This window comes from Ipomoea triloba, chromosome 11 (assembly GCF_003576645.1).
Source record: "Ipomoea triloba cultivar NCNSP0323 chromosome 11, ASM357664v1".
Classification (NCBI taxonomy): Eukaryota; Viridiplantae; Streptophyta; class Magnoliopsida; order Solanales; family Convolvulaceae; genus Ipomoea; species Ipomoea triloba.
Genome location: NC_044926.1, coordinates 6,857,723 through 6,880,712, shown reverse-complemented (window position 1 = coordinate 6,880,712; position 22,990 = coordinate 6,857,723). Strand labels below are relative to the sequence as shown.

Genomic DNA, 22,990 nt, shown 5'->3' with positions numbered 1-22,990 from the left:
GATGATATCTACTATTTTGTACAATAATTCATCCCTTATTTTAGCTGTATTTCCCTTATCCTAGTGAAATTGGGAATTGTTTGTGTGCTATATTGTCCAAGTGTTGAATTATCTACAAGGAACAAGAAAGGAATAATATTGGAACATTTTGGACAAGTTCTGGAAGAAAATGGAATTACAAGGAAGGAATGAAACAAGATTACAAATTGGAAAAGAATTGGAAGTTGCCTAATGGGCCAAGGCCCATCTACCTCCTATATATTCTACATATTCTCTACAATTGAGGAAGTCCCCTTACAGAGTTCAGAACCCTAGTTAGTTTTAGTTTATTCTCTTTATATTTCCCTAGCATAGTTTAGATTAGTTTCACATTAGATTATTGAATTTCAAGCTTGGAATCTTGGATTGAAGTTTGATTTGTTCTTTATCAGTTAAGTTCTCTTATTCCTTTATTTACTTTTTCTCAGATTTCTTGCAATGTTTATGGTTATTTATTATTACTTTGTGTTGTTTACTTCAATTGTGCGTGAGTAATTCGTTTATGGGTTTGGATTAGGGTGTTAATCTTGATGTTCAATTTATGATAATTGCATAAAGGGATTGAATCATTTACCCAGAGTTTATGTTGATTTGAGGATTTCTTTCTACTTGTTATTGATTGATGGCCACAATTAATGGATTTCTTTCTACTTGTTATTGATTGATGGCCACAATTAATTGCTTTCTTTCTACTTGTTATTGATTGATGGCCACAATTAATTGCTAGTCTAGGAGAGGGATTCATTAGATGGCCACAATTAATTGCTAGTCTAGGAGAGGGATTCATTACAACGAAAGTTGGATGGAGACCTCAAGCCTTACCAATTTCAACCTAATTTTCCTATTATGAGAATAGGGGTAATTTTGGGGGCTTACAATGCTTAGGTGTTTAATGCTTAGGTGTTTAAAGGTTATGATTGATGCATCACGACAGTGGGGCAATTGTAGCCTAATTCGGCTTATTGATAACGAAAGTAGCTGAGTTGAATTCTTATGTGCATTGCCCATAAATCCCTAGGTTAAATATTCTTTCTCAAATTCTGAGATTGTTAGAACATCAAGATTACAATTCTCCTAATCTGACCCATTCCCTTATCATACAGTTTACACCTTAGTCAATTGCTTGCTTTTAATCTCCATTATTCAGTTTTAGTTGCTTGGATTCTAAGTGATTCACATACTCTAGTGCCTAGTACTATTAATTCATACAATTTCGTGTCATAGCCCCAATCCTCAGCAGAACGACATTTACACCCTCTTTTACACTCCCATTTATACATCATCAGGGGAGACTGAGTTTCTCTCTTCTTCTTGTTAAGGTGCTTAGCTCCTCTCCGTTGTGGCTTAACAGTGGCAAACACCATTCCACGCTTTTCTCTCTCCCAGTTTTGTCCGTTAAGAATGATAGCTAAAGATAAGATTGTTTACAATGAAGTTATATCCTGTTCTCTTGCAGTATATGTGTTTAATTATTTCATGGACCACGTGGTCCACATAGCCAAATAAAAACTATATATTTTTAATATATTATTAAAGGTTTCAACGCGACCGAGAAAGGATCACTCGTACCAAAAGGATCATGAGAAATAGAAGCTAGCTTTCTTTCAGTTTTGGGTTCACCCCTCCTTTCTATATATATATATATAAATATTATTAAAGGTATGCAAAATATGCTATGGACCCGGGTCCACATTCACAATTTTAAAACTTGTTCACAATTTTAGAACTCTATAATCACAATTTTAGATCTCAATATACAAAATTACATTACTCAATGTTCACAATTTTTGAACTCTATATTCACAATTTTGTTATATAGATTCAAAAATTGTGTTATACTATTGAATATAGAGTTATAAAATTGTGAATATAAAGTTATGTAACTGTGAATATAGAGTTATAAAATTATGAACATAGAGATTTAAAATTGTGAATATGGACCATGGCATACAGTCCTTATGCAAAGGACAAGGTGGACCCGGGTCCATGTTCACAATTTGATAACTCCATGTTAATAATTTCATAACTCCATATTCATAATTTCATAACTCTATGCTCACAGTTTCATAACTTCATATTTACAATTTCATAGCTCTACGTTCAACAATTTCATAACTCTACGTTTAAGAGTATCAAAACTCTATGTTTAATGGTATAACAAAATTTTTGAATATATATAACAAAAGTATGACTATAGAATTCAAAAAATATGAATATTGAGTAATGTAATTTTGTATATTAAAATCTAAAATTGTAAATATAGAGTTCTAAATTTGTAAACATTCTCCGAATCCCAATCCCCATCTCGGCCCATTAACCCAAACATTGAAGAAGAGATGCGCAGGAAGCAGCAGCAGCAAGCACAGGAGGCATACGATGAAGATGAAGATATGCCTGGTGGGGCGCAGAGGGTGCAGTGCGCACAGCAATGATTTGGTAACATTTTAATAGGAAAGACGTAGTCCATAAGTGTTCTAGTGCCACCATTTGCTCGGGGGGTTCAAATAGGATCAGTTGAGTTGATCGTGATCTCTGGAAATTTTTCATGTGCTATAGGATTTAGATTTATAGTTTTGATGGTTTGGCAAATTTCATCCTTCAGCACAAACTGATAACCCAAAAAACCTAATACCCTTTACGACTTTACCCATTTCCCCTAAAATGCCTAAATCTTAAACTCTAATTTCCCCTTCCCAAATTACAATTGCAATTTGCAAACTCGACGAGAGATCAGAGTCGGTCGTCTCCTTCGCAACTCCTCCACTCCAGTAGTCCAGTCGGCAGTCTCCAGACTCCAGTACAGATAAATAAATTTATTTTCCTGCCTTTTAATTTCATTTATTTTGTTTAATTATTGATGATCTGATCTATGTTAAATACTTGGATTGCTCGAGTGTTAAAACTTTATTATGCATATATCGTATATACTGCCAGTGTATGTGTATCCAATATATATTAAATGCGGCGGGGGAAGGGTGTCCCGTCCACGAAAATTTTCCCGATGGCCCAATATTAAGCTACGGTATTATAAATGAATTGAGGAATATAATGCACTGGCAGTTAGTGATGAAGACGAAATTCTTTTTGGTAGTGTGTCTTTACTGTGTTTAGAGTTGCCAATTTGGAGGTGCTTCTTTTACAAGTTCTACTGTGTTTATATGTGTTATTAGTTTTGATCTAATTATTTTTGTATAATTATGCATCTATGTGTTTTTTTTCTTTTCTTCCAGGATGGCGGAAATCTCAGAATTCAAATATGCTTATTTCATTTCCGGAGCAAACATAATTCGGATTAAAATCCCTATGACATCTAATAGTTTTCAACACGAAGCCGAGCTTGTGTTCTCTAATCCATCTCAACCTCTTCCGTTAGGTATGGGACTCTTTAGCCACAATCACATTGTATATATGGTTGGGGGCTACTTTCACAAAAGGGAGGTGTGCGTGGACAGACCTAAGGTTGTGGATGTGGAAGGATTTCAATATTTCGATCTTGTTTATATGTTTGATCCAACCAAGTTTGACGAAATTCCGCTTGAAAATATTAAACCACTTCAGAACTTAAACTTAAACTGTGATCGCATGGTGGTGTATCCTAACGTCATTCGAGCTGAGGATCGGATTTACCTGTTGTCACTGCGTGATTATTTTTGTCATCATTTTGACATGATCGGACACGCCTTCCATTTTCAATACTTTGATCCAAACAAGAATTTGTTTAAAACCCTGCCACCCCCACCCGTCCTACATGATTCTAAATTAATGGACATGTCTACTCTTGATGCACGGTGTCATTTTTTCCTTAGAGGTTATATATATGTGTTTATTACAGACGCCAAGACTTGTTTTCAAACATCTAAGTTCAACACCATAAATTCAGATTCAGAATGGGAGGATTGCAAGTCCATGGTGGACAAATTTAAAGAGAAAAATATTCCTTTTCCCTTCTTACATGTTGGCGATATGGGGATTTCGAATGAATTGGCTGATAACACTTGGATTCTAGTCGCCCTTAATGGTGGTGCTCTGCCCATTGCATATAATGTTCACCTTAGTGACAAGGGTGATATTGATCCTATATCTCATAGGGTTCTGGCTGAACTTCATACTTCGGATGTTCATAAGTATGGCAGGAAAAATGAGTGGAAACAATTAGCTGATATGGGAGGTGGAAGGTTTTGTGTGATGTGCTGTGCTTTAGATGAAGATTTTTTGATATACGGCTTCGAAATTGATTTTGAACTTGAATGGACCATTCAAAGTGATAAAACTAAAGTGAGTTCGTCATCTATTATTTTCAAAATGGAATTCAATCATAATTACCCCATCCCTTTGAAGGGTCAACTTACCGGTTTCTGTATAGGGTAAGTACACCCCACACCCCACACCCCACATTCATTCTTCTCATTCATGCTTCTACTTGTGTGAAAAAGCTTATAATTCATTCTTTTGATGTCCTAATTGTTTGTATATTTATTGCCAGCTTTGCTCCGCCTCCCCTTGCATCTCCTAGCTCTGCTCCTCCTCCTCCTCTTGCATCTCCTGACAATGAAGACCAAGACAAGAATGATAGGAAGAGTAAGAGAAAAGGGGTGAGTAGATTGTTTGTATATTTATCTCCAGCTCTGCCAGTTCTGCTCCTCCTCTTCCTCCTCCGGGGCCGCTGAGTAAGTTTTCTTCTTTTTCTTCTTGCGCTTGTCAACTTTGCCAACTCTCTTTAATGCAACTTGGAAAAACTTTAAAATTTTCATTTGTATGTTTATTTGCTTAATATAGTAATCAGCAGTGTTAATTTATTGGGAACAAAGGGTATGCTTCTTATTTTTTACTGAATGTGAAGTGTTCAAACATTGATAAATGTGTTTCGTTCTTTCTTATCTGGCTTTAAGTTGTTCTTGATGTCTTGTACATTATATGTATACAATGTACGTAATGTAGTAAATTATAAAGGAAAACTAGCTTTAGCTACACAAAGTTTGCAATATATATCTAGTGCACATCAAGTAGTGTGTTTATACAGAATGTTTGAATGGAAAGAAGAGGATTACCTTGAAAACTGCTTTCATGTTTGCTGGAATTCTTTTTGCTGTCTTCTTTGTACTGAATGCTCTGATCTTGGGGGAGAAATCTTCTGGAGCTATTCCTTTTGGAACTATGTTTTCTTACGGGTTTGGTATCTCAGTTCCATTAGTGTTTGTAGGCAGTTATTTAGGTTATAAACATCCAGCTATGAAAGACCATGAATAAGATCACATAAAACCTGCATTTTCGATCTATTCTTCTTTTTGGGGTGTTTTCATTGAGCTGTTTCTCATCTTGAAATCCATATGGCTGAACCAGTTAGTTCTACTACGTCTTTGGTTTCGTTTTCATAGTTTTCCTGATCTTGTTGATCACTTACATGTGCAGAGATAACTGTTGTGCTCTGCTACTTGCAGGCTTGCTCGCAGTGAAGACTACTATTGTCTTAGGATTTGTGAACTTGTGGATTAATATATTGAATGTGCATGGGCTGATCTTGGTTATGAATATTTTAGATTCCATTTCTTTAAGTACTGCCTTTAAACTTAAAAGGATATTTTGCAACATTTTGATAAATGTCCAGTTTAAGATTCACACTAGATGGCCTTCTTGTAAGAAGGGAATTGAAGGAAAAAAATCTGGATTTCTGACCACCTCAAGGAAGATTCTTCATAATTTTATTATCACTTACCTTAACAACTAAGGCCCTCTCCATTGGTGTGTTTTACACAATTTTTTTTTTAAAGAAAAAGTGAGGGGAGGTGGAAGAGAGATATTAGGAGAGAGAAAATGCAGACCCTCTTGCATGTGAAAATAATTGGCGCAACATATTTACCACACTGCTGGATTATTAGATATTTAGGTCTTTCCCATTAGTGTTCTTTACACAAATTTTAATAAAAAAATTGACTTTAGTGTTTTTAAATAAATGGGGTTGTGAATTTTGGAGAAGTTTTTTTCCTGTAACAACCCCATATATCAGGTTTTTTAAAATAAAAAAAAAAATCAAAAGTGAGACGCTTGTCGCTGGGCACTGGGCACTTTCTGAAATATGGCAACAGCCATTTTAAAAATGGCTGTTGCCATTTTGTTTGTGATTTTTTTAATGATTTAAAAAAAAAATAAATAGTTGGCCTTTGCAAGGCCTACTTTTTTTTTTGTTATTAAATTTATTTTTATTTTGATATGTGTAATTTAAATATAATAAAAATAATAATTGTAATTATAATTTTTATAATCTAGATCTATATATATATATATATATATATATATATATATATATATATATATATATATATTAAAATAGAAGTGCTAACTTTCCCGCTCATTTTAGTCCAAAAATTTTGAAATCGATCAACATAATATTATATAATAATTCTTTATCAAAAATTATAGTATTTTGATTAAAACAATATTCTTATTCTCATGAATATATTAGTTGAAAATACGCACAATGTGTAATTGAATAGTGTTTAATGAATAACAAAAGAATTAGTAAAATTAAATGATAAAAAATATTAAATAAATTAATAAACAAATAAATCTTATAGAGTAAATACTAATTCTGGTCTCACTAGTATTAATTAATTAAAAATTATTATTAAATGAAACTATATTTATAGAAACTACATTATATACACACATGTATGCATGTGTTTGTATTTTACACAGTGATGGTATAACTGGCAAAGGAAAAAATTAGTGAGGGTCAATTTGGTAAATAATTATAAATGTATAACACAGAGCACCAAATAAAAACATGTAATGCCACTTATGACACTAACAAATTTTTAATTCTAGTTAAGGACTAATGTTAAAATAAATGTCAAACGAAAAATGTGAAGTGTAAATTTGAGAGAAAAAAAAAAGGTGCAAAGAAACAACACAAATAACAAACAATTAATATAACTTATACTACCAAGTACCAACACAAATTTTGTTACAGTTAATGACTAATATCATTGACTCTTGTTAAATTTTATTATATATAATAGGCCAATATCAAATGAGAGCATACGTCTCTAGTAAAAAGTGATGATTGATCTCAATTGTCTATCATGCATGGTTCATAAATGTTTGAATGTTTTAGAAAAAAAAACACCAATCAATTTTATAATTATTAAACACCTTTTAATAGTATGATTCATTTAGTAATTATTACAAACTTGAAAGTTTAGTAATTGTAGCCTTTCCTTTCAAAAAGAAAATAATAATAATTGTAGCCTTTGATTTTTCAAAACAGAGAATGTGAATGTGTCTATGTTTTTTACAAAATGAAATGCTTTCACATGATCTCTCTCACACACAATTAAGCTTATTTTCTATTTGTAAACATGTGAACGTAACTTAATAAATATAGCCGTCTCCTACATATTGTTTCTAACTCCTTCGTACTAATTTTATTTTATTTATTTTACATTTGATACATGAATAGCTATTAAATTCTTCTTCTGGTTAAATTTTCAACCAACTTTAACTAGAATTTTGTACACAATAGTTATGTTACTTATTTGAAAGGCTATTTATGTAAAACAATAAATAATATTAACTACAAAATTGATCAAATTAAAAGACTAAATATGACAAGAATCTGATAAGCATGCATTAAATGTAGAAAATTTGTTAGTCAAAGAATTCATTGAAAAATATAATAAAACTAGAATAAGTGTGGCATAATTATTTTAGATTAAATTGAAGTCAAAGGGCTTTGTGTAAAAATAAAAATTTGTATTGTTTTTTTGTTAAAGGAAAAAAGAGTTCATAGTCCCTTCATTTTTCCTGTTGTCTCCCTGAACTTCAGGTGATCATCTCCATTGCGGAAACAATGGCGTCTCGCAGGCGTATGCTCCTCAAGGTCATAATCCTCGGTGATAGCGGGTATTTCCTCTTCTTTCTTTCTTTCAAATTTTCAATGATTTGTTTTCTGAATCTAGAACTGCAAATTTGATAAGTGAATTCAATAAGCATTGCAAAACCAACTTCCTAATTGCTCGATTTCAATGAATGTAATGTGTATTCCTATAGATTTCAGATTGGAAAACAATAAATCATTTCATAAATTATAATATCAATTCAATTGATTTGGAAATTTTCCGGTATTATTGGAAGAAGATCTCTCGTTCTCATGTGGTTCTAGACTCCCCAACCCCTGAATTATTAGAGGCCCACCCAGAAATAAGACTGAGAATTTTAAAGGATTTTTTTTGAGGAAAATGATGTAAACTTATATCTCCGGATTCTTTGGTGTTGAAAGGGAGGCTTACGTGTATACTGTAAAAAGTGGTTACTGGCTTTCTTTACTGGAATAAGCTATGGAACTTGAAAATCCCCAAATGGAGACATCTTTTCTACTACATCTTTGCTTATCCGGAAGAGAATGGAGGTTGAGAATTTGTGCCCCTTTTGTAGAATGTGTGAGGAGACCACCCATCATATTTGTATTTCATGCAGCCTGGCATCATGAGTTTGGCACGCTGCTGCTATTCCCCCTCCTAGCTTCACGCGGATTAAGCTTTTCTGTCCGTCTGGCTGAACTGCATCATGTGGAATGAACGTTTGAACAGCCTGGAATTTATTATAGCCATTTTGCATGGGTATGGTTGGCAAATGGCAAGGAACAAAGCTTGCTTTGATAAAATGGTCCCCACTCCAGCAGTGATTGTAAAGAATGCTTCAGCTGCTTTGGAACGTTGGTGTTTGGTAACAAGAGGCTTGGATCCGGCCTCTTGTAACGTAGATGCACCGGTGGTGGCGGCGACAGGAAGGGCTACATACGGTTTTTGTATTTGGAATTCTGCCCTTTGTGTTGTGACACTAACCCTCTTCTAGCGGAAGCACATGCGTGCAAGATAGCTCTCAATTGGATCACTGAAAAGGGCCTCCTGGATATTCGTATTGATATGGATTGTCAAGTTATGGTCCAAGCTTTAGCTATAAAAGCCATTCCCTTCTCGTAATTCGGCTTTGTCTTGAGTGATTGTCTGAAACTCTTAGGTTCCATTGAGTCTTGCTCTATTGTTTTATAAATCGGTCAACTAACTATTTGGCTCATACTTTGACCACAATAGTTAATTCTGATAGGGGCATTTTAGTTTGGGATTCCGATCCCCTTTGTGTATTCATCACTTTGTTTTTATTAATATATTATTTCGTTGGGTTGGCTTTCAAAAAAAGAAAAGAAAAAAGAAACGTAAGTAATTGAATCACATGCTCTTTTTCTTTTCTATTTAGTAGTTAATAGTTATGCATTTGCAAAATGAATAAGTTGATAAAATAGCGTCATTTTGTACAAAATAAACATTACACATTGTTGTTCTGCGTGAACTGTGAACTTTCAATTAGTAAAATTTTGCAAATGAAACTTTTATACGCTGCAAATCTGAATGCACCAAAGAAATTGTGAATCTAACCAAATGGATTATGGCTGTCAACATGTTGCGAAAGCAGTGTTAATAGCTAAGCCAATTTATTAGTTTTCCTACTTTTGGTTTATAACTAACTTGAATCAGTGTGGTTTGCTTCTTTTGGTAGGGTTGGAAAGACGTCACTGATGAACCAGTAATTTCAGACTCACTCTTTCTGAATTGTGACTTGGAAATTGGCTTTTGCTTTTGGTCCTTCAAGTAATGTGTCTTTTATGCTTATGCTTTCAGGTATGTGAATCGCAAGTTCAGCAATCAATACAAAGCTACCATTGGAGCGGATTTCCTGACAAAAGAAGTTCATTTTGATGATAGGATGTACACATTGCAGGTTACGTTTAAATAGGCTGAAAATGAAAAACAATTTCTTCTCTTCCTTATTGGTGATTTGAAATTTTGAAGTTTGTTTATCCTCTTGGTGGTGTTTGTTGGGGTTGAACCCTGACTTTAACTCTTAAGTATCCCATTATTCCGATATGCTTTAGACCTTAGTATTTGTGAATTGTGAGTTTTAATCGTTGTGTCCTTAGATATGGGATACAGCTGGACAGGAACGGTTCCAAAGTCTTGGTGTGGCTTTTTACCGAGGAGCAGATTGCTGTGTTCTGGTATATGATGTCAACGTCATGAAATCTTTTGAGAATCTATCCAACTGGCGGGAAGAATTTCTTATCCAGGTCACCTATTTCTCCATGAATTGCCAGAATTTCTTTGTACATATGTGCAATGTAGTTGCTGATGAGTACTTTTATTAATGCCAGGCCAGTCCCTCTGATCCTGAGAACTTCCCCTTTGTTGTTTTGGGGAATAAGATAGATGTTGATGGTGGCAATAGTCGGGTGGTAAGTTTCTTGTATTTTGTAGAGTTGTAAATTAACGAAAACTGTTGGTTTTCTTTATGTATTTCTGCCTCTCTTTTGCTCAAAATCTGACAATATATTGCAGATTCCTGAGAAGAAAGCCAAGGCATGGTGTGCTTCCAAGGGAAACATACCTTACTTTGAGACATCTGCTAAGGAAGGGTTTAATGTGGATGCAGCTTTCCAATGTATAGCCAAAAATGCTCTCAAGAAAGAACCAGAAGAAGAAGTGTAAGTTTACTCACTCTTGTTGTCTTTATTACAGAGGAAAATATAGTGTTAAAATTAATTATGATACATAGTATGAAATTATAGTTGCTCTGCACGTGCCCAGCTGGGCGCTATGGTTGCTCCGCAGCGACCAAATGCAAGCCCTATTTACACATGGTGGGACCCATTTTTTTAAGAAAAAAACCAGCTCATTGCAGGAGAGATTTTTTTTTAATCTCTCCACACCCTCTCTCCTTTACATAAACTTGTTATCCTAAAAACCCACACCAAAAACTATAGATGGGGATGCTCTTAACGAGAGAAAGCTTTCAAGTTAAGCTGGCACCCTAAACCCTTTTTAAAATAAAAAGTAATAAAAAATTCATTTCATATTGCAGGGATACATCCAGCAGTGTTGTATGGCTAGCTCAAATACTTTATAGCATTAAAAATATTGTGATGTGACAATTAATATCATATTGAAATCAGCCCCAATTGCATAGTTGCAGTCAACCTTAACTCAAAATGACTGAATGATTCAATTTTTGGTGTCTGATAGATATCTGCCGGACACCATTGATATTGGTGGTGGGCATCTACAAAGATCAACAGGATGTGAATGCTGATGAGTTGACTCAATTTTGGGGCCTTGCTTATATCCTCTTCATTCTAAAAGTCATCCAAAATCCCACATGGTGCAGAAGCCTTTCACACTGGGTTGAGGAGGATTGGTGACATTTGGCTCGAAATTCACTTTTGTCATTCTTTGGTACATCTTTCTTTTCACTTCTGGTGATGATTTTTTACAACCAAAACTTGCTAGCTGTTTGGTTCAGTGGAATTCAATTACTGTCACTTAACTTCTTTCACAAAATAGTACGCCGTACTACTAAAGTAAATAGTTTATTATTATTATTATTATTATTTTCACAAAATAGTTAGGAGTAGTTTTTTTGCGTGTATTTTTGAGGTACCAACTAGGATAAAGATAAAAAGAGAATAAAGAAAAAGAGAGAAAAAAAAAAAGAAGCAGGTCTGACGCAGGAAGTGGAAAAAAAAAAAGCAGTTAATGTGCCGGTTGGGCACTTTCTCCATCTTTTAACCGTTCGGGTCCACCCACATTCGCTCTGAGAGGCACGGGAGTTGGTCCGGATCCACCCACATTCGTTTCGAGAGGCACGAGAGCTGGCACAAGGAGAATCGTCACTTGTGGGAATCGAACTCAGATTCTTCCCCACAAAAGAGCTTACTTGCCACTATGCCTCTCTTCTCCTCTTTCTGTTTCCCGTGGGACCCGCAAAAAAAAAAAATCTCTTGTCAAAAGCCCCAAATTTTCTTGTTCTCCTAAAAAATTGAGCAAAAACCACTATTGTGATTGCTCTGAGTAAATAGCGCTCCCACAGTACAAAATGTCAAAATTCATGTGCTATCTCATCAAAATATTACAAATGGAATAGTCACGGGGCTATTCCACTTTTGCCCCCTCAAATGCAGAATAGTTCAAGATCAAAAGTGAAAAATACTTTTATACGGAGCATTATTCAGATGAGTGAAACAATAGTTGAACTAAAAATGAGGGTTGAATATGGAAAAATAAAAATAAAAATTAGATGATAGGAGTTAATAACGGCTGATTGGAGAAGTGTGCCACTAAATTTGCGACCACAATGTCAGCCATGGCGACGCGCGTGTCCACCGTGCAGGCTCCCACATGCGGCGAGAGGACGACGTTTTGAAGCTCAACCAATCGGTGTGGGACCTGAGGTTCGTGTTCAAGAACATCAAGCCCAGCTCCCCCTAGCCTGCCCTCAACAAGGGCAGAAACCAACTCCTCTTCATCAATGTGAGGACCCCTTCCAACATTAATGACAATGCCATTTGGACCCAATGCATCTATGACTTCACGGTTCACAATGTGGCGAGTTTCAGTGGTCAAGGCACAAGCAACTATGAGGATTTGGCAGTTGGATGCCAAGTCAATGACTCCAGGATAGTATGTGTAGTTTGAGTCCAGTTTCTTTGACCTTGATGTGTAACTGATTGGGCATCCAAAAGCTTCAGCTCTCCTGGCTATGGCTGACCCAATCCTTCCTAATCCCACAATACCCACACATTTGCCACTAAACTACAACAACAAACCAATCATTGAAACCAATGAAAACAAGAAATCAGCTCTCTTGGGAGCATGTATCACACTATTAATTTCTACTTGTAGTTGAAACAAAAAACATTCTTAGGAGTAACTCCAGTCAAGGAGGCAAGACATCCACACTTGCAAGTTGTAACCACAAGGTCACGAGTTCAAATCCTTGCCTTATTGATTTGAACCAGTCAGCTATGGTTTACTTCTTTTGCCGGTTAGGGACACAAGACGAAATTCACTCATATGCACAGAATTATATAACTGAGGACATATAAACATTTAACATAATACATAAAAAATTTCATGTTCATTATATCATATTTATGTGTATGTGTATAATGAACATGAAGTATGTGCATCATGTTCATTATATCATATTTATGTGCATGTGTATAATGAACATGAAGTATATACATTATGAATATGAATTTTGTACATTATAAAGTCAAATTCTGTGTATTATATTAGGATTCAGGGTAAGTTGATCGGGTTATTAACTTAATATTTTTAATTTAAGCTTGTTGACCAATTTAGACTGGTTTACCCTACTAAGATGACAAAAGACATAAAACTGGATTTATCCAATTCACACATTACAGTGACTACGATTCAAAATAGCATTGTTTAATTTGGTATAGAAAGCAAAGAAAAGGGCAAAAGTATTTGCTTAAATAACGCATCCTTCTAAGCAAATCCAGTATAGATGGTACCTTTGAAGACAATCCAAAAGCCTGTTTCTTCCACATCCCGCTCCTGATGAATCGATCGGCATGGCAAATCCTTCTGAGCGTGGCCAGCGTGAGCAGAATCGCCAAATCGGCGACTTCATCGGTAGAGGCGTAGGGAGTGAACGTGACTCGAATGCCTTTTTCCTTGCACTTCACCAAATCGGTCTTGTCGAGTCCGGAGCTGTGGCTCGAAACGATTTCGAGTCTGGCGAGCAAGTCGATCAGCTCCGAGTCTGCTCCCCGGACGCCGTCTCCGACCACGGCTCGGATGGAGGTGGAGGAAGAGTGGTGCTTCAGGAGCTTAGGGTTGGAGTGAAAGGGGGGTTCCCAGAATTTGAAGAGAGTGAAACGTTTGGAAATCTCTTGTTGTAGGTAGCTGGAGAGTGGTCTGAGTAACAGCACCCCTATTTCCTCCATTCTTGCTCGATAAAGCCTGCCTGCGCGGGCTGCGTCCGTGACCTGTGAGGCTATAAGGGGGTAATCCAATCGAGCCAATCTTAAAATGTGAATAATTTAATTTAATTTTACAACTCTAATCAAATTGTTTAGACTATTGATTTGTTAATTGATGTAGTACATACCGTGATTCTTACGGATACGTAGGAGTGTGTGAGCGCGGTGTCTTAACCGCGGGTTAGACGATCCCTAAGCTGATAGTGGGTAAGTGGAGAAATCCAAAATCCCCCCTCCTTGCCACAAAAGTAATATTTATAGGGGTGAGAAGGAGACACATGCCGAAGGTTGGCATAACAGACATGTGTTAAACATGCACTAGGGAAGCTCGAGAATGGCGCCTCCCCAGCCACATATTACAAGATTCATGTATGTCGACTGATATATCCAGCTCCATCAATCCAAGTAGATCAGCTTGGGATGGTCGTCCTGACCAAGTTCTTCTTGTAGTGAGGCGTGGCGACAACCTCCACTTAAACTCGAGTACCAATTTTAGGTCGAGAAGGCCAAGCTGCTAGTCGGCGAAGGTCGAAAATGGTTTGCTTGCATGAGTACCGAGCACTTATACGATATGAGGGGGAGAAATACTCGGAGAGTATTCCCTATCAATAATTATATTGTTACAATTTTGAAGAGCAGTTTCTTAACCTTTTTAGTTTGAACTGATCATATATAGACAACCTAATGTCATTTACGCACTAAAGTCACAGATTCACAAGACACATCTAATAATGATGGTAAATTTTTCCGTCAGTCCGTCACTCATAAAAATTAATTTGATTCAAATATTGAAGCTTAAACTTGAGTCAATTAAGTTCAATATAATTCTATTTTTAAAAAATTGATCATTAGTATAATTTATTTCAATATTTCAGTTTTTCATTTCTTTTAAATTAAAAACATATATATAATTAAAGTATTTTCTGTATTAATTTCTTTAGAAAAATAAAGAAATTTTCCATTAGTAAATGTAGCATTCATAGTTAACTAAAAACTAATAAATTATGTCATTTATTATGTACTGTGATGATAATATGTTACCCATTTTATATGGATACTTAAGGTGATCACAAGATTGAAGCCTTTCTTTGGATTCAATTAGAAATAATGGTTAATAATAAATTTTAGTTGGATACAAAATAATCATTTTATGTGTCATATAATCCAAATTTTGAGCATCAAGATGGCAAAGTAAAAAACCAAGCCACTAAAAAAATGACTAGATAATCAATTCAAACTACCGGAGTCAACAACGGCTTATTCATAAAATGAGCTTCCAAGTTCCCAACCACCAGGTCAGCCATGGCGTTGCGTGTCTCCACGGTGGCGCAACCGTGGTGAGGCAACAACACCACATTATCAAGCCCCAATAGCTCCTCATTCACTTCCGGTTCATTTTCATACACATCAAGTCCAGCACCTCCCAACCGCCCTTCAACCAGAGCGGATATCAGCTCCGCCTCATCTACATGACCACCCCTAGCGATATTGATCACCACTCCATTAGGCCCCAACGAATCGATAACTTGACGGTTGATGATGTGTTGAGTCTCGGGAGTTAAGGCGCAGGCGACTACTAATATCTCACAATTAGATGCTAACTCGATTACATTAGGGTAATATTTGTAATTTGTGTCCAATTTTTGTGATCTCGAGGTATAACTTATTGCACAGTTAAACGCCTCTGCTCTCTTTGCAATCGCTAAACCAATCCTTCCCAATCCTATTATACCAACGGATTTACCGCTGAACTGCAAAATACAACTGTAATTTGAAAATATTTGCTCGAGATTGATTATATTTTGAAAAAAATATGTAAATTACATAGAAGAAAGCATTGATTTGAGGAGATGAGATTGGAACCTGTGAAGTAAGCTGGAAATCAGCCATTTTGCACAATCCTTTCTTCACGAATCTATCGCCTTCGCAAATCTTCCTTAGCACGGCGAGGATCAATCCGATAGCGATGTCCGCCACGTCATCGGTCAACACGTCAGGGGTGTTGGTAACCCTAATCCCCTTCTCCTTGCACTTGGCCACGTCCACCTTATCCAAGCCGACGCTGTATGTGGACAGGATTTCCAGATTGCGGAGGCGGTCGATGAGCGCGTCGAGGAGATCGACTCCGACAAAGGCGTTCACGACAAGGGCGCGGATGGAGGCAGCGTCAATCTGGGCGAAGAAAGCGTCGGTGTCGGGGAAGTTCCAGAAGCGGAAGAGATTGAATCGGTTGTGGAGTTGGTGTTCCAGGTAGGCGTTCATAGGGCACGCCATTAGCACTCCGATGTTCTCCATAGATCATTAGTGTAGTGTGATTGTGTGAATGATTTCAGTGGGGCTTTTTTCCTTTGGGCATGAATCGACTGAGAGTGGAAGTGAATGCTTATGAATTATGATTCCAATATGTTTGGAGAGTGTAGAATTTCAGAGGTGCTTTTTGAGTAGGTGAATATGTGAAGTCACTAAGTACTTGAGTAGCTGCTTTTTTTTTTTTTTTTTAATTATTTTAAATGGTTAAATTGACTCTCTAAGTTAATTGAAATTCCTAACTCCTAATTAGAAATAATGAAAAAAAAATCATTCAAACCCTTTAAATCAGTAAAATTGTTTAATTGAATCCCAAATCGACCTCTTTGCAAGTTAGTTACTCTCGTGCTAAGACATGTCTTTTTATTTTTTGTTTTTTTTTAAATAATCATTGACATTGATCGCCGATGGTTGTCTCGCGGACAACTTCGGTGAAAAGAGTCATGGTTGTCTAAGAGTGACAACCATAGCTATCTCACCAGACAACCATGCCTGTTCGCCCGCTCCAAATCTGGACCTCAAAGATGAGTTCCATACCTGGACAATCTCGAACAAGGGCGGTGGTCATGACTACTACTCTCATTTCAAAGGTGATAGAGACGGTTTGAAATGAAGGTGGTGTCGTCGTCACATTCATTTCATAAATTTTATCTCATCTTTGAGAAAAGCATAAAAATGACTTATGAAAAACGTTTTTTGGAAAATGAGTCATTTTTCAGAAAATATTTTTTTCTCGTGTTTAGTTGCACAACAGAAAACTATCTTTGTGTATTTGATTCATTTTATGAGAAATGAATAGAATTGTATAATTACATATTTTATTTAGAATATAAAATATTTATAATAATATTTAAAATAATACTACATCCGTCCCATTTTATGTGTCTGATTCGGTTAACGAGGCTTGACTGAAGTTATTTTTAATTCAATTTTTTGTAATGTTAAGTTTAGTATTAGTATATAAAATTTATATATTAAGAAACTACATTAAAAGTACAATTAAACACAACAAATTAAATTTAAAAATAATTAAAAAATAATAAAGAAAATAAGTAAACAAGAAGTAGTTGGTTTGACCAATGAATAGTAAATATGACAGGTAAAATGGGACAGAGGGGGTATTATTTATCAAAAGTTTTAAGGATAAAGGTCAAATAGACTGTTGAACTATAAGCCAAAGTGTAATTAGCCCCCTAAATTAAGAAAAACTCCCATTAACTCATTTATCTCTTCACTTTCATGCAATTTAGTCCATAATAACTTCTTAAAGTTGTGCAATGAGCTTCTTTTGTAGGTAAACTCAATTTAATAACAGGTAAAATTGCAGTTTAAAAATAATTTTAAAATAAACTATTAAAAAAAAGGATTGTCGGCTTCTCCTCGAGGAGAAGCCGGTAATCCTACCTCTTCGTCCAACTACACGGAGAAGCCAAGGTTGGCAATCATTGATTAAGGAGGTGTACTATTTTTTATATGAGTTTTATTATATGTAATCCCAAATTTTACTCCTTCAAGTTCTCAAAGAAAGTTGTATACATCATATTTTTAAAAATAAGAAGTAACGGGGCGTTTGGTTGGAATGAAGGAATAAGGGGGGAAAGGAATTGCAATTTCATGGGAAACAAATAATGTGGAAATAAAGTGGGTGTTTAAATTTCAATGTTTGTGTTGCAGGAATAAAATTACTGGGAATTTAATTTCTAATGTTTGATATATATGGAAATTGAAAGGGAACAAATAGTATAAAGTGCAAAATATTATTATTATTATTATTATAAACAATGCAAATTTTCAATCACTATTGCATAGAAATAAAGAATTTATTTGCTATTATAAACAAAGTTAACAAACACACAACTCACGTCATTCACTATTGCATAGATCGGCGCACAGAATGAACATTATACAAAACACCCACCATCGTCACACATAGTGAAAATTTTGTAGTTCAAAATTTAGCAAACTATATACACATATCAAATTTAAATACTTGAGAGTTTTAAGAAAACATATTTGATTAAGATTGGCCTAGAATGATTATTGCACAGAAACGACGTTCTTTATTGATAGTAGTCGAAAAACAATACACGCTATAATCTAAAAGGAAAGATCAAATATCAATTTTAAGTTAACAAAAAGGAGGGCTAATTTTATTTTAAGACATCTTTTTTCTTCCTATAAAGTCCACATAATTAAATTTTAGGGGAGCCATAGAATTATAATTTCATGAAAAATGACCCTCCAAACGAAGAAATTTAATTGTCTTCAAAATTATGTGAAAATTAAGTGAAAATAAAATTATAATTCTCTGTTATCAAACCGTACTTTTCTTTCCATATATGGCGATGAATTTGATAATTTTAAATAGAATTTTAAAAAAATAAATAAAATAAAATGTTTGACAAATACCAATTTTTTTTTTTGGTAAATGTTTGACAAATACCATGTCCGGCTGTGTGGCGATACAAAAGTTGCCTTCCCCAATTTTCTTAAAGAATGACTATAATAAGTGTAAAAAAATTCCTTTTTTAATATTTTTTTTAAAGGCCAGCTGTGATTGTCCCACAAAATCAACTCTCTTTGTCCTCTAGCTATTTTTTGATAACCAAATTTTCTAATTTTGCCTGATTATATCATGAAAATGAACTCACTCTAGATTAATTCAAATTCAAACCCACATTCTATCATTAAAAATAAATCTTAAGTAAAATCTTTCATTCACAAAATAATATTATGGGGTTGCATATTTTACATGTTAGGTAACTTCAGTACTTCGAGGGGTGAATGGGTGATTTCCTTCTCAGTTAACTAATCAGTAGCCACATATTTGTCAAAAATAAAAAATAAAAAAAAATCAGTAGCCACATATACTTATAATTGTACATACTTCTTATTTCATTCTAAACCAAAAAACAATGTTTTGACTTTTTTAAACTTGAAAAAAATTAAACAAAACTATATCATTGCCAAAGCTAACTGGGAGTCTGGGAGTCACGTCTTAATTGCCACACCGCCCTATTTAATTTCTCTTTCATTTCTTAATGTTTCTATATTTATTTTGAAACATATAAGTTGTCAAAATGATGAGCTCCTTTTGCGCACTAAGTAAAAATATAGTTCATGTGTTCAACTAAACTATCATGATTTACATCCTTTCAAATGTCCAAGGTCGGGGTGTTCTTAAAGTTGGGATTAACAAATTATTGTGTGGACCATGGTCCACATATTGTTATGTATAACAAAAATGACATTTTTAATATACTAAAAGTACATTATTCATGTACTGAATGTACATTATACAAAATAATGTACTTACAGTACTCAAATAATGTATTTTTCCTAAATATAATGTACATTTTTAATATACTAAAAATGCATTATTTATGTACTGAATATTCATTATTTGATAATATAGTCCACACAGTTATGTAGACCTTGATTCACACAATAATGAATGGTTGGAATTTAACCTTTTAGGAACAACAACACATAATTAAGCTGATAGGTGCATCGGATATTTTCTAAAACATGAGTAATATGGTAACTTTTATGCTTCAAATTTGAGATATCTTAGATGATACAAATTTATTTGATTTGTTAAAAACTAATTAATTAATAAATACTTAATTATACTATACTAGGAAAGATTATAACACTGATCTCAAATTACATCCATTATATTTACCGGGATATGATTATATATGCGCACCTTCTATAGTAACTGCTGACTTTTCCGTAAATCAAAAAGATATAATTAAAAACTTTGATTTATCTTTAATCTTCTCCATCACATTCTCTCTCACCATTACAAAACCTCCAACAGACACCTTAATTGTCAACGTTAATATTTTAGTGTGTGTCTGGCTGGGTTCATTCCATTCTGAAACATGCACCCCACGTTGTGTCAACCATCCAAAACCACAGCAAACCTTAAACACACACACACCCTCCAATCTTAACCATTAATCAATCAATCAATATAATCCCAAACTTCAATTTGCCTCCTTTTCTTCATTCACCCTCCTCCTCCGTCCTCTTCTCATTCAATTCTATTCCCCTCAACAAAATCTCTCCCTCCCCATTTTAATGCTTTTCTGAATCCCCATCTGCAATCCGGCTAGCTTGAATCAGAGAAGATGGTTCAGGCAATCAAGGCAGACGCGGGGAGCCAGAATACGGGCAATAATGGCAAACGATCAGGTAATTAGCATAAACTGATAGCGAGACTACACATTTATGTTTTATATATATATAGATGGATAGTTAATTAAATGCATTTTTGTTTCAATTCTGGGGTTGTTGCAGACCAGGAGATGATGAAGGAGAGGTTTGCAAAACTGCTTCTTGGTGAGGATATGTCGGGCGGGGGAAAGGGCGTTTCGTCTGCTTTGGCTTTGTCAAATGCAATCACAAATACAGCAGGTATATATGGGTGTTTTGTTTTTGTTTTTGTTTGTTTTTTTTTTTTTTTTTGAAGAAATTGATGTTGTGTTTTAGAGTTTTATCATTTTTGTTGTATTGTCATTTATGGTTTGTGTTTTCCCCCAAAAAATGCAGCTTCTGTTTTTGGAGAAATAAAGAGATTGGAGCCAATGGCACCAGAAAGGAGAGCAAGGTGGAGAAAGGAAATAGATTGGCTTTTATCTGTTACAGACCACATTGTTGAACTTGTCCCTTCCAAACAAACAGCAAAAGATGGAACACCCATGGAGGTATACTCTAGGCCCTCTTTGGTAACATAGTTAGCCTATCAGTCAGATTAATTAGCTTTTTGTAACAGCTTATTGCTCTAAAATGCTAAAATTTAAAAAGCTGCTCAAAGCAGTTTTTTTCGATCAGTTTTTTGAAAAAGTCATTTTGCATGTAATCAGCTATAATCTAACAACTAATTTACCAAACACTTTTCTACAATAAGCTAATGCTATCAACTAGTCAAACACACTGACCCAATCAGCTAATAGCTATTTACCAAACACCCTCATAATCTTCCACACCTATTACTAACATCTTGGGAATTCTTGGTTATGTTTCCAACACAGTTAACAACACACATGCTTCTTTTTTTGACAGATTATGGTAACTAGGAAGAGAAGTGATCTGCAAATGAACATCCCAGCGCTGCGCAAGCTAGACGGGATGCTCATTGTAAGATTTTTGCAGTTCATCGCATTTTCTATGCCTGCACTTCTCTCTGTGATTCTTACACGTTACTGATACATGGAAAACCGACAGGATTGTCTGGACAGCTCTAAGGATCAAAACGAGTTCTACTATCCATCGAAGGATGATGGTGCACAGAAAGGAAAGAATAGCAGGAAAGACGACAAATGGTGGATACCAACTCCTCAGGTCCCGCCTAATGGCTTGTCTGAATCTTCGAGGAAATGGTTACAGGCTCAGAAGGATGCAGTAAACCAAGTTCTCAAAGCAGCCATGGCCATAAATGCTCAAGTTCTTGCAGAAATGGAGATCCCGGAGAGTTATATAGAATCTCTGCCAAAGGTAACACATATATAGCAAGCTTTCGTTACATTTCCCCTATCATGCTTAAAAGTTTTGTGGGTAATAAAATTTATGCGTTTTGATGTCAGAATGGTAGAGCCACCCTGGGAGACTCGATATACAAGAGCATCACGGACGAATATTTTGACCCTGATTATTTTCTGTCCTCGATGGGGTTGTCTTCAGAACATAAAATCGTAGAACTTAAGAATAAGATTGAAGCATCTGTAGTGATTTGGAAAAGGAAGATGATCTATAAAAATGAAAAGTCGAGCTGGAGTAAAGCTGTCAGTATGGAAAAACGAGAGATCTTTGAAGATAGAGCAGAGACTATATTGCTCATTATCAAGCACCGATACCCTGGAGTCCCTCAATCTTCACTAGATATCAGCAAAATCCAATATAACAAGGTAAGATCTCATGCCATTAGCTATATTTTCTATGTGCTCTTAGCAGACCTGCACTAGAACATATGTTATGTACTCCAACGTTTGTCTAAATACGAGATTCTTCCTATGTTGATTCCTAGGATGTTGGGCACGCAGTGCTGGAGAGCTATTCGAGAATAATTGAAAGCCTGGCTTACACGGTCTTGTCAAGAATAGAAGATGTTATTCAAGCAGATGCTGCTACACAAGGTACCCGTGCCAGCAAAAAGAAGAGTTATTCTCTAAAAGAAGCTCCAAATGCTAAAGACGCAAATGCATCAATGACACTGTGGGATTTCATGGATTGGGAGAAGTTGGATAAAGGAGAGGCCAATGCAAAGAAAGGAGCTAAGGATCGATCGGCAAAAGACAGAGACGCAAAGCTCCTAAGTAAACCACCCAGCTTAGTAATAACCACCAGCAAGAAAACTTCCTACTTGGAAAACTTAGCGGGCTCCAAAAGTCCTACAGCACGCCACTAAATATTTTAAAACTGTGCAATGCTGGTTAGCTCAGATCAGGAGCCTGGAATCTCGACTTATGGTAGGAGACTAGGAGTTCATCAAGATTGACAAGGCTCGGGCTGAGATGTATATATCAAGATCGGTTCATGCCTCGTAGGATTTGAGTATTTGACCAAGTTATTCCTTGTGTAATTTTGGAAAGCACAGCCGTTTTGGATATTCCTTACCCTAAACAAAACTCACCTTCCAAAGAGTTCCATCTAGCTTACAATTAGTCGTCTATGACCTTGTAGAAATTGGAGAGATATAGATTATAGTATTTGTATTGTTTTTGTTTTGGATATTCCATACCCTAAATAGATTGTTTGGTTTGATATGGTTCCTTCTATAAACTAACAATTATATCATATTTC

The 22,990-nt window shown here is 35.3% G+C and overlaps 4 protein-coding genes across 6 annotated transcripts; 3 read left to right on the top strand and 1 right to left on the bottom strand.

The window, feature by feature from the left end:
• The first annotated feature begins 2,349 nt into the window (after positions 1 to 2,349).
• On the top strand, positions 2,350 to 5,714 carry LOC115995709. 3 transcript variants are annotated; one of them, XM_031234816.1, is made up of 4 exons: positions 2,350 to 2,552; positions 3,270 to 4,403; positions 4,523 to 4,706; positions 5,478 to 5,714. In XM_031234816.1, exons 2-3 carry the CDS (start codon positions 3,271 to 3,273, stop codon positions 4,704 to 4,706), a joined length of 1,317 nt encoding a protein of 438 aa, XP_031090676.1. In that variant the 5' UTR covers positions 2,350 to 2,552; position 3,270; the 3' UTR covers positions 5,478 to 5,714. The 3 variants fall into 3 exon arrangements, with proteins under 3 accessions (XP_031090676.1, XP_031090677.1, XP_031090675.1); XM_031234817.1 differs by having other exon boundaries at positions 2,350 to 2,836; positions 4,553 to 4,706; XM_031234815.1 differs by having other exon boundaries at positions 2,350 to 2,836.
• A 2,139-nt stretch (positions 5,715 to 7,853) lies between these two features.
• On the top strand, positions 7,854 to 11,456 carry LOC115997323 (ras-related protein Rab7-like). Its single transcript, XM_031236865.1, has 7 exons — positions 7,854 to 7,938; positions 9,592 to 9,618; positions 9,714 to 9,813; positions 10,013 to 10,159; positions 10,244 to 10,324; positions 10,428 to 10,573; positions 11,112 to 11,456. The coding sequence occupies exons 1-7, from the start codon at positions 7,886 to 7,888 to the stop codon at positions 11,176 to 11,178; spliced, it is 621 nt and encodes a 206-aa protein (XP_031092725.1). The 5' UTR covers positions 7,854 to 7,885; the 3' UTR covers positions 11,179 to 11,456.
• A 506-nt stretch (positions 11,457 to 11,962) lies between these two features.
• Positions 11,963 to 16,301, bottom strand: LOC115995846 (putative D-3-phosphoglycerate dehydrogenase). The gene is made up of 5 exons (XM_031234995.1): positions 15,740 to 16,301; positions 15,118 to 15,627; positions 14,005 to 14,068; positions 13,406 to 13,890; positions 11,963 to 12,677 (listed from the first exon to the last, which is right to left on the bottom strand). The coding sequence occupies exons 1-5, from the start codon at positions 16,169 to 16,171 to the stop codon at positions 12,159 to 12,161; spliced, it is 2,010 nt and encodes a 669-aa protein (XP_031090855.1). The 5' UTR covers positions 16,172 to 16,301; the 3' UTR covers positions 11,963 to 12,158.
• A 3,759-nt stretch (positions 16,302 to 20,060) lies between these two features.
• LOC115997225 (rop guanine nucleotide exchange factor 12-like) lies at positions 20,061 to 22,953 on the top strand. The gene is made up of 7 exons (XM_031236736.1): positions 20,061 to 20,383; positions 20,489 to 20,605; positions 20,741 to 20,895; positions 21,254 to 21,328; positions 21,416 to 21,685; positions 21,775 to 22,095; positions 22,215 to 22,953. The coding sequence occupies exons 1-7, from the start codon at positions 20,320 to 20,322 to the stop codon at positions 22,593 to 22,595; spliced, it is 1,383 nt and encodes a 460-aa protein (XP_031092596.1). The 5' UTR covers positions 20,061 to 20,319; the 3' UTR covers positions 22,596 to 22,953.
• The last annotated feature ends 37 nt before the right edge of the window (positions 22,954 to 22,990 follow it).

Excerpts from the sequence above, each read along its gene's own strand:
- LOC115995846 (XM_031234995.1), bottom strand. The coding sequence starts at position 16,171 with ATGGAGAACATCGGAGTGCTAATGGCGTGCCCTATGAACGCCTACCTG. Across the intron at positions 15,628-15,739 it reads ATTTCCAGCTTACTTCACAG|TTCAGCGGTAAATCCGTTGG; the intron begins GTTCCAATCTCA and ends TGTATTTTGCAG. Across the intron at positions 12,678-13,405 it reads CTTTTGGATTGTCTTCAAAG|TTTAGTGGCAAATGTGTGGG; the intron begins GTACCATCTATA and ends TTGTTGTTGTAG.
- LOC115995709 (XM_031234816.1), top strand. The coding sequence starts at position 3,271 with ATGGCGGAAATCTCAGAATTCAAATATGCTTATTTCATTTCCGGAGCA. Across the intron at positions 4,404-4,522 it reads CTTACCGGTTTCTGTATAGG|CTTTGCTCCGCCTCCCCTTG; the intron begins GTAAGTACACCC and ends ATTTATTGCCAG.
- LOC115997225 (XM_031236736.1), top strand. The coding sequence starts at position 20,320 with ATGGTTCAGGCAATCAAGGCAGACGCGGGGAGCCAGAATACGGGCAAT. Across the intron at positions 20,384-20,488 it reads CAATAATGGCAAACGATCAG|ACCAGGAGATGATGAAGGAG; the intron begins GTAATTAGCATA and ends GGGTTGTTGCAG. Across the intron at positions 20,896-21,253 it reads AAGATGGAACACCCATGGAG|ATTATGGTAACTAGGAAGAG; the intron begins GTATACTCTAGG and ends TTTTTTTGACAG.
- LOC115997323 (XM_031236865.1), top strand. The coding sequence starts at position 7,886 with ATGGCGTCTCGCAGGCGTATGCTCCTCAAGGTCATAATCCTCGGTGAT. Across the intron at positions 9,619-9,713 it reads AAGACGTCACTGATGAACCA|GTATGTGAATCGCAAGTTCA; the intron begins GTAATTTCAGAC and ends TTATGCTTTCAG. Across the intron at positions 10,325-10,427 it reads ATGGTGGCAATAGTCGGGTG|ATTCCTGAGAAGAAAGCCAA; the intron begins GTAAGTTTCTTG and ends AATATATTGCAG.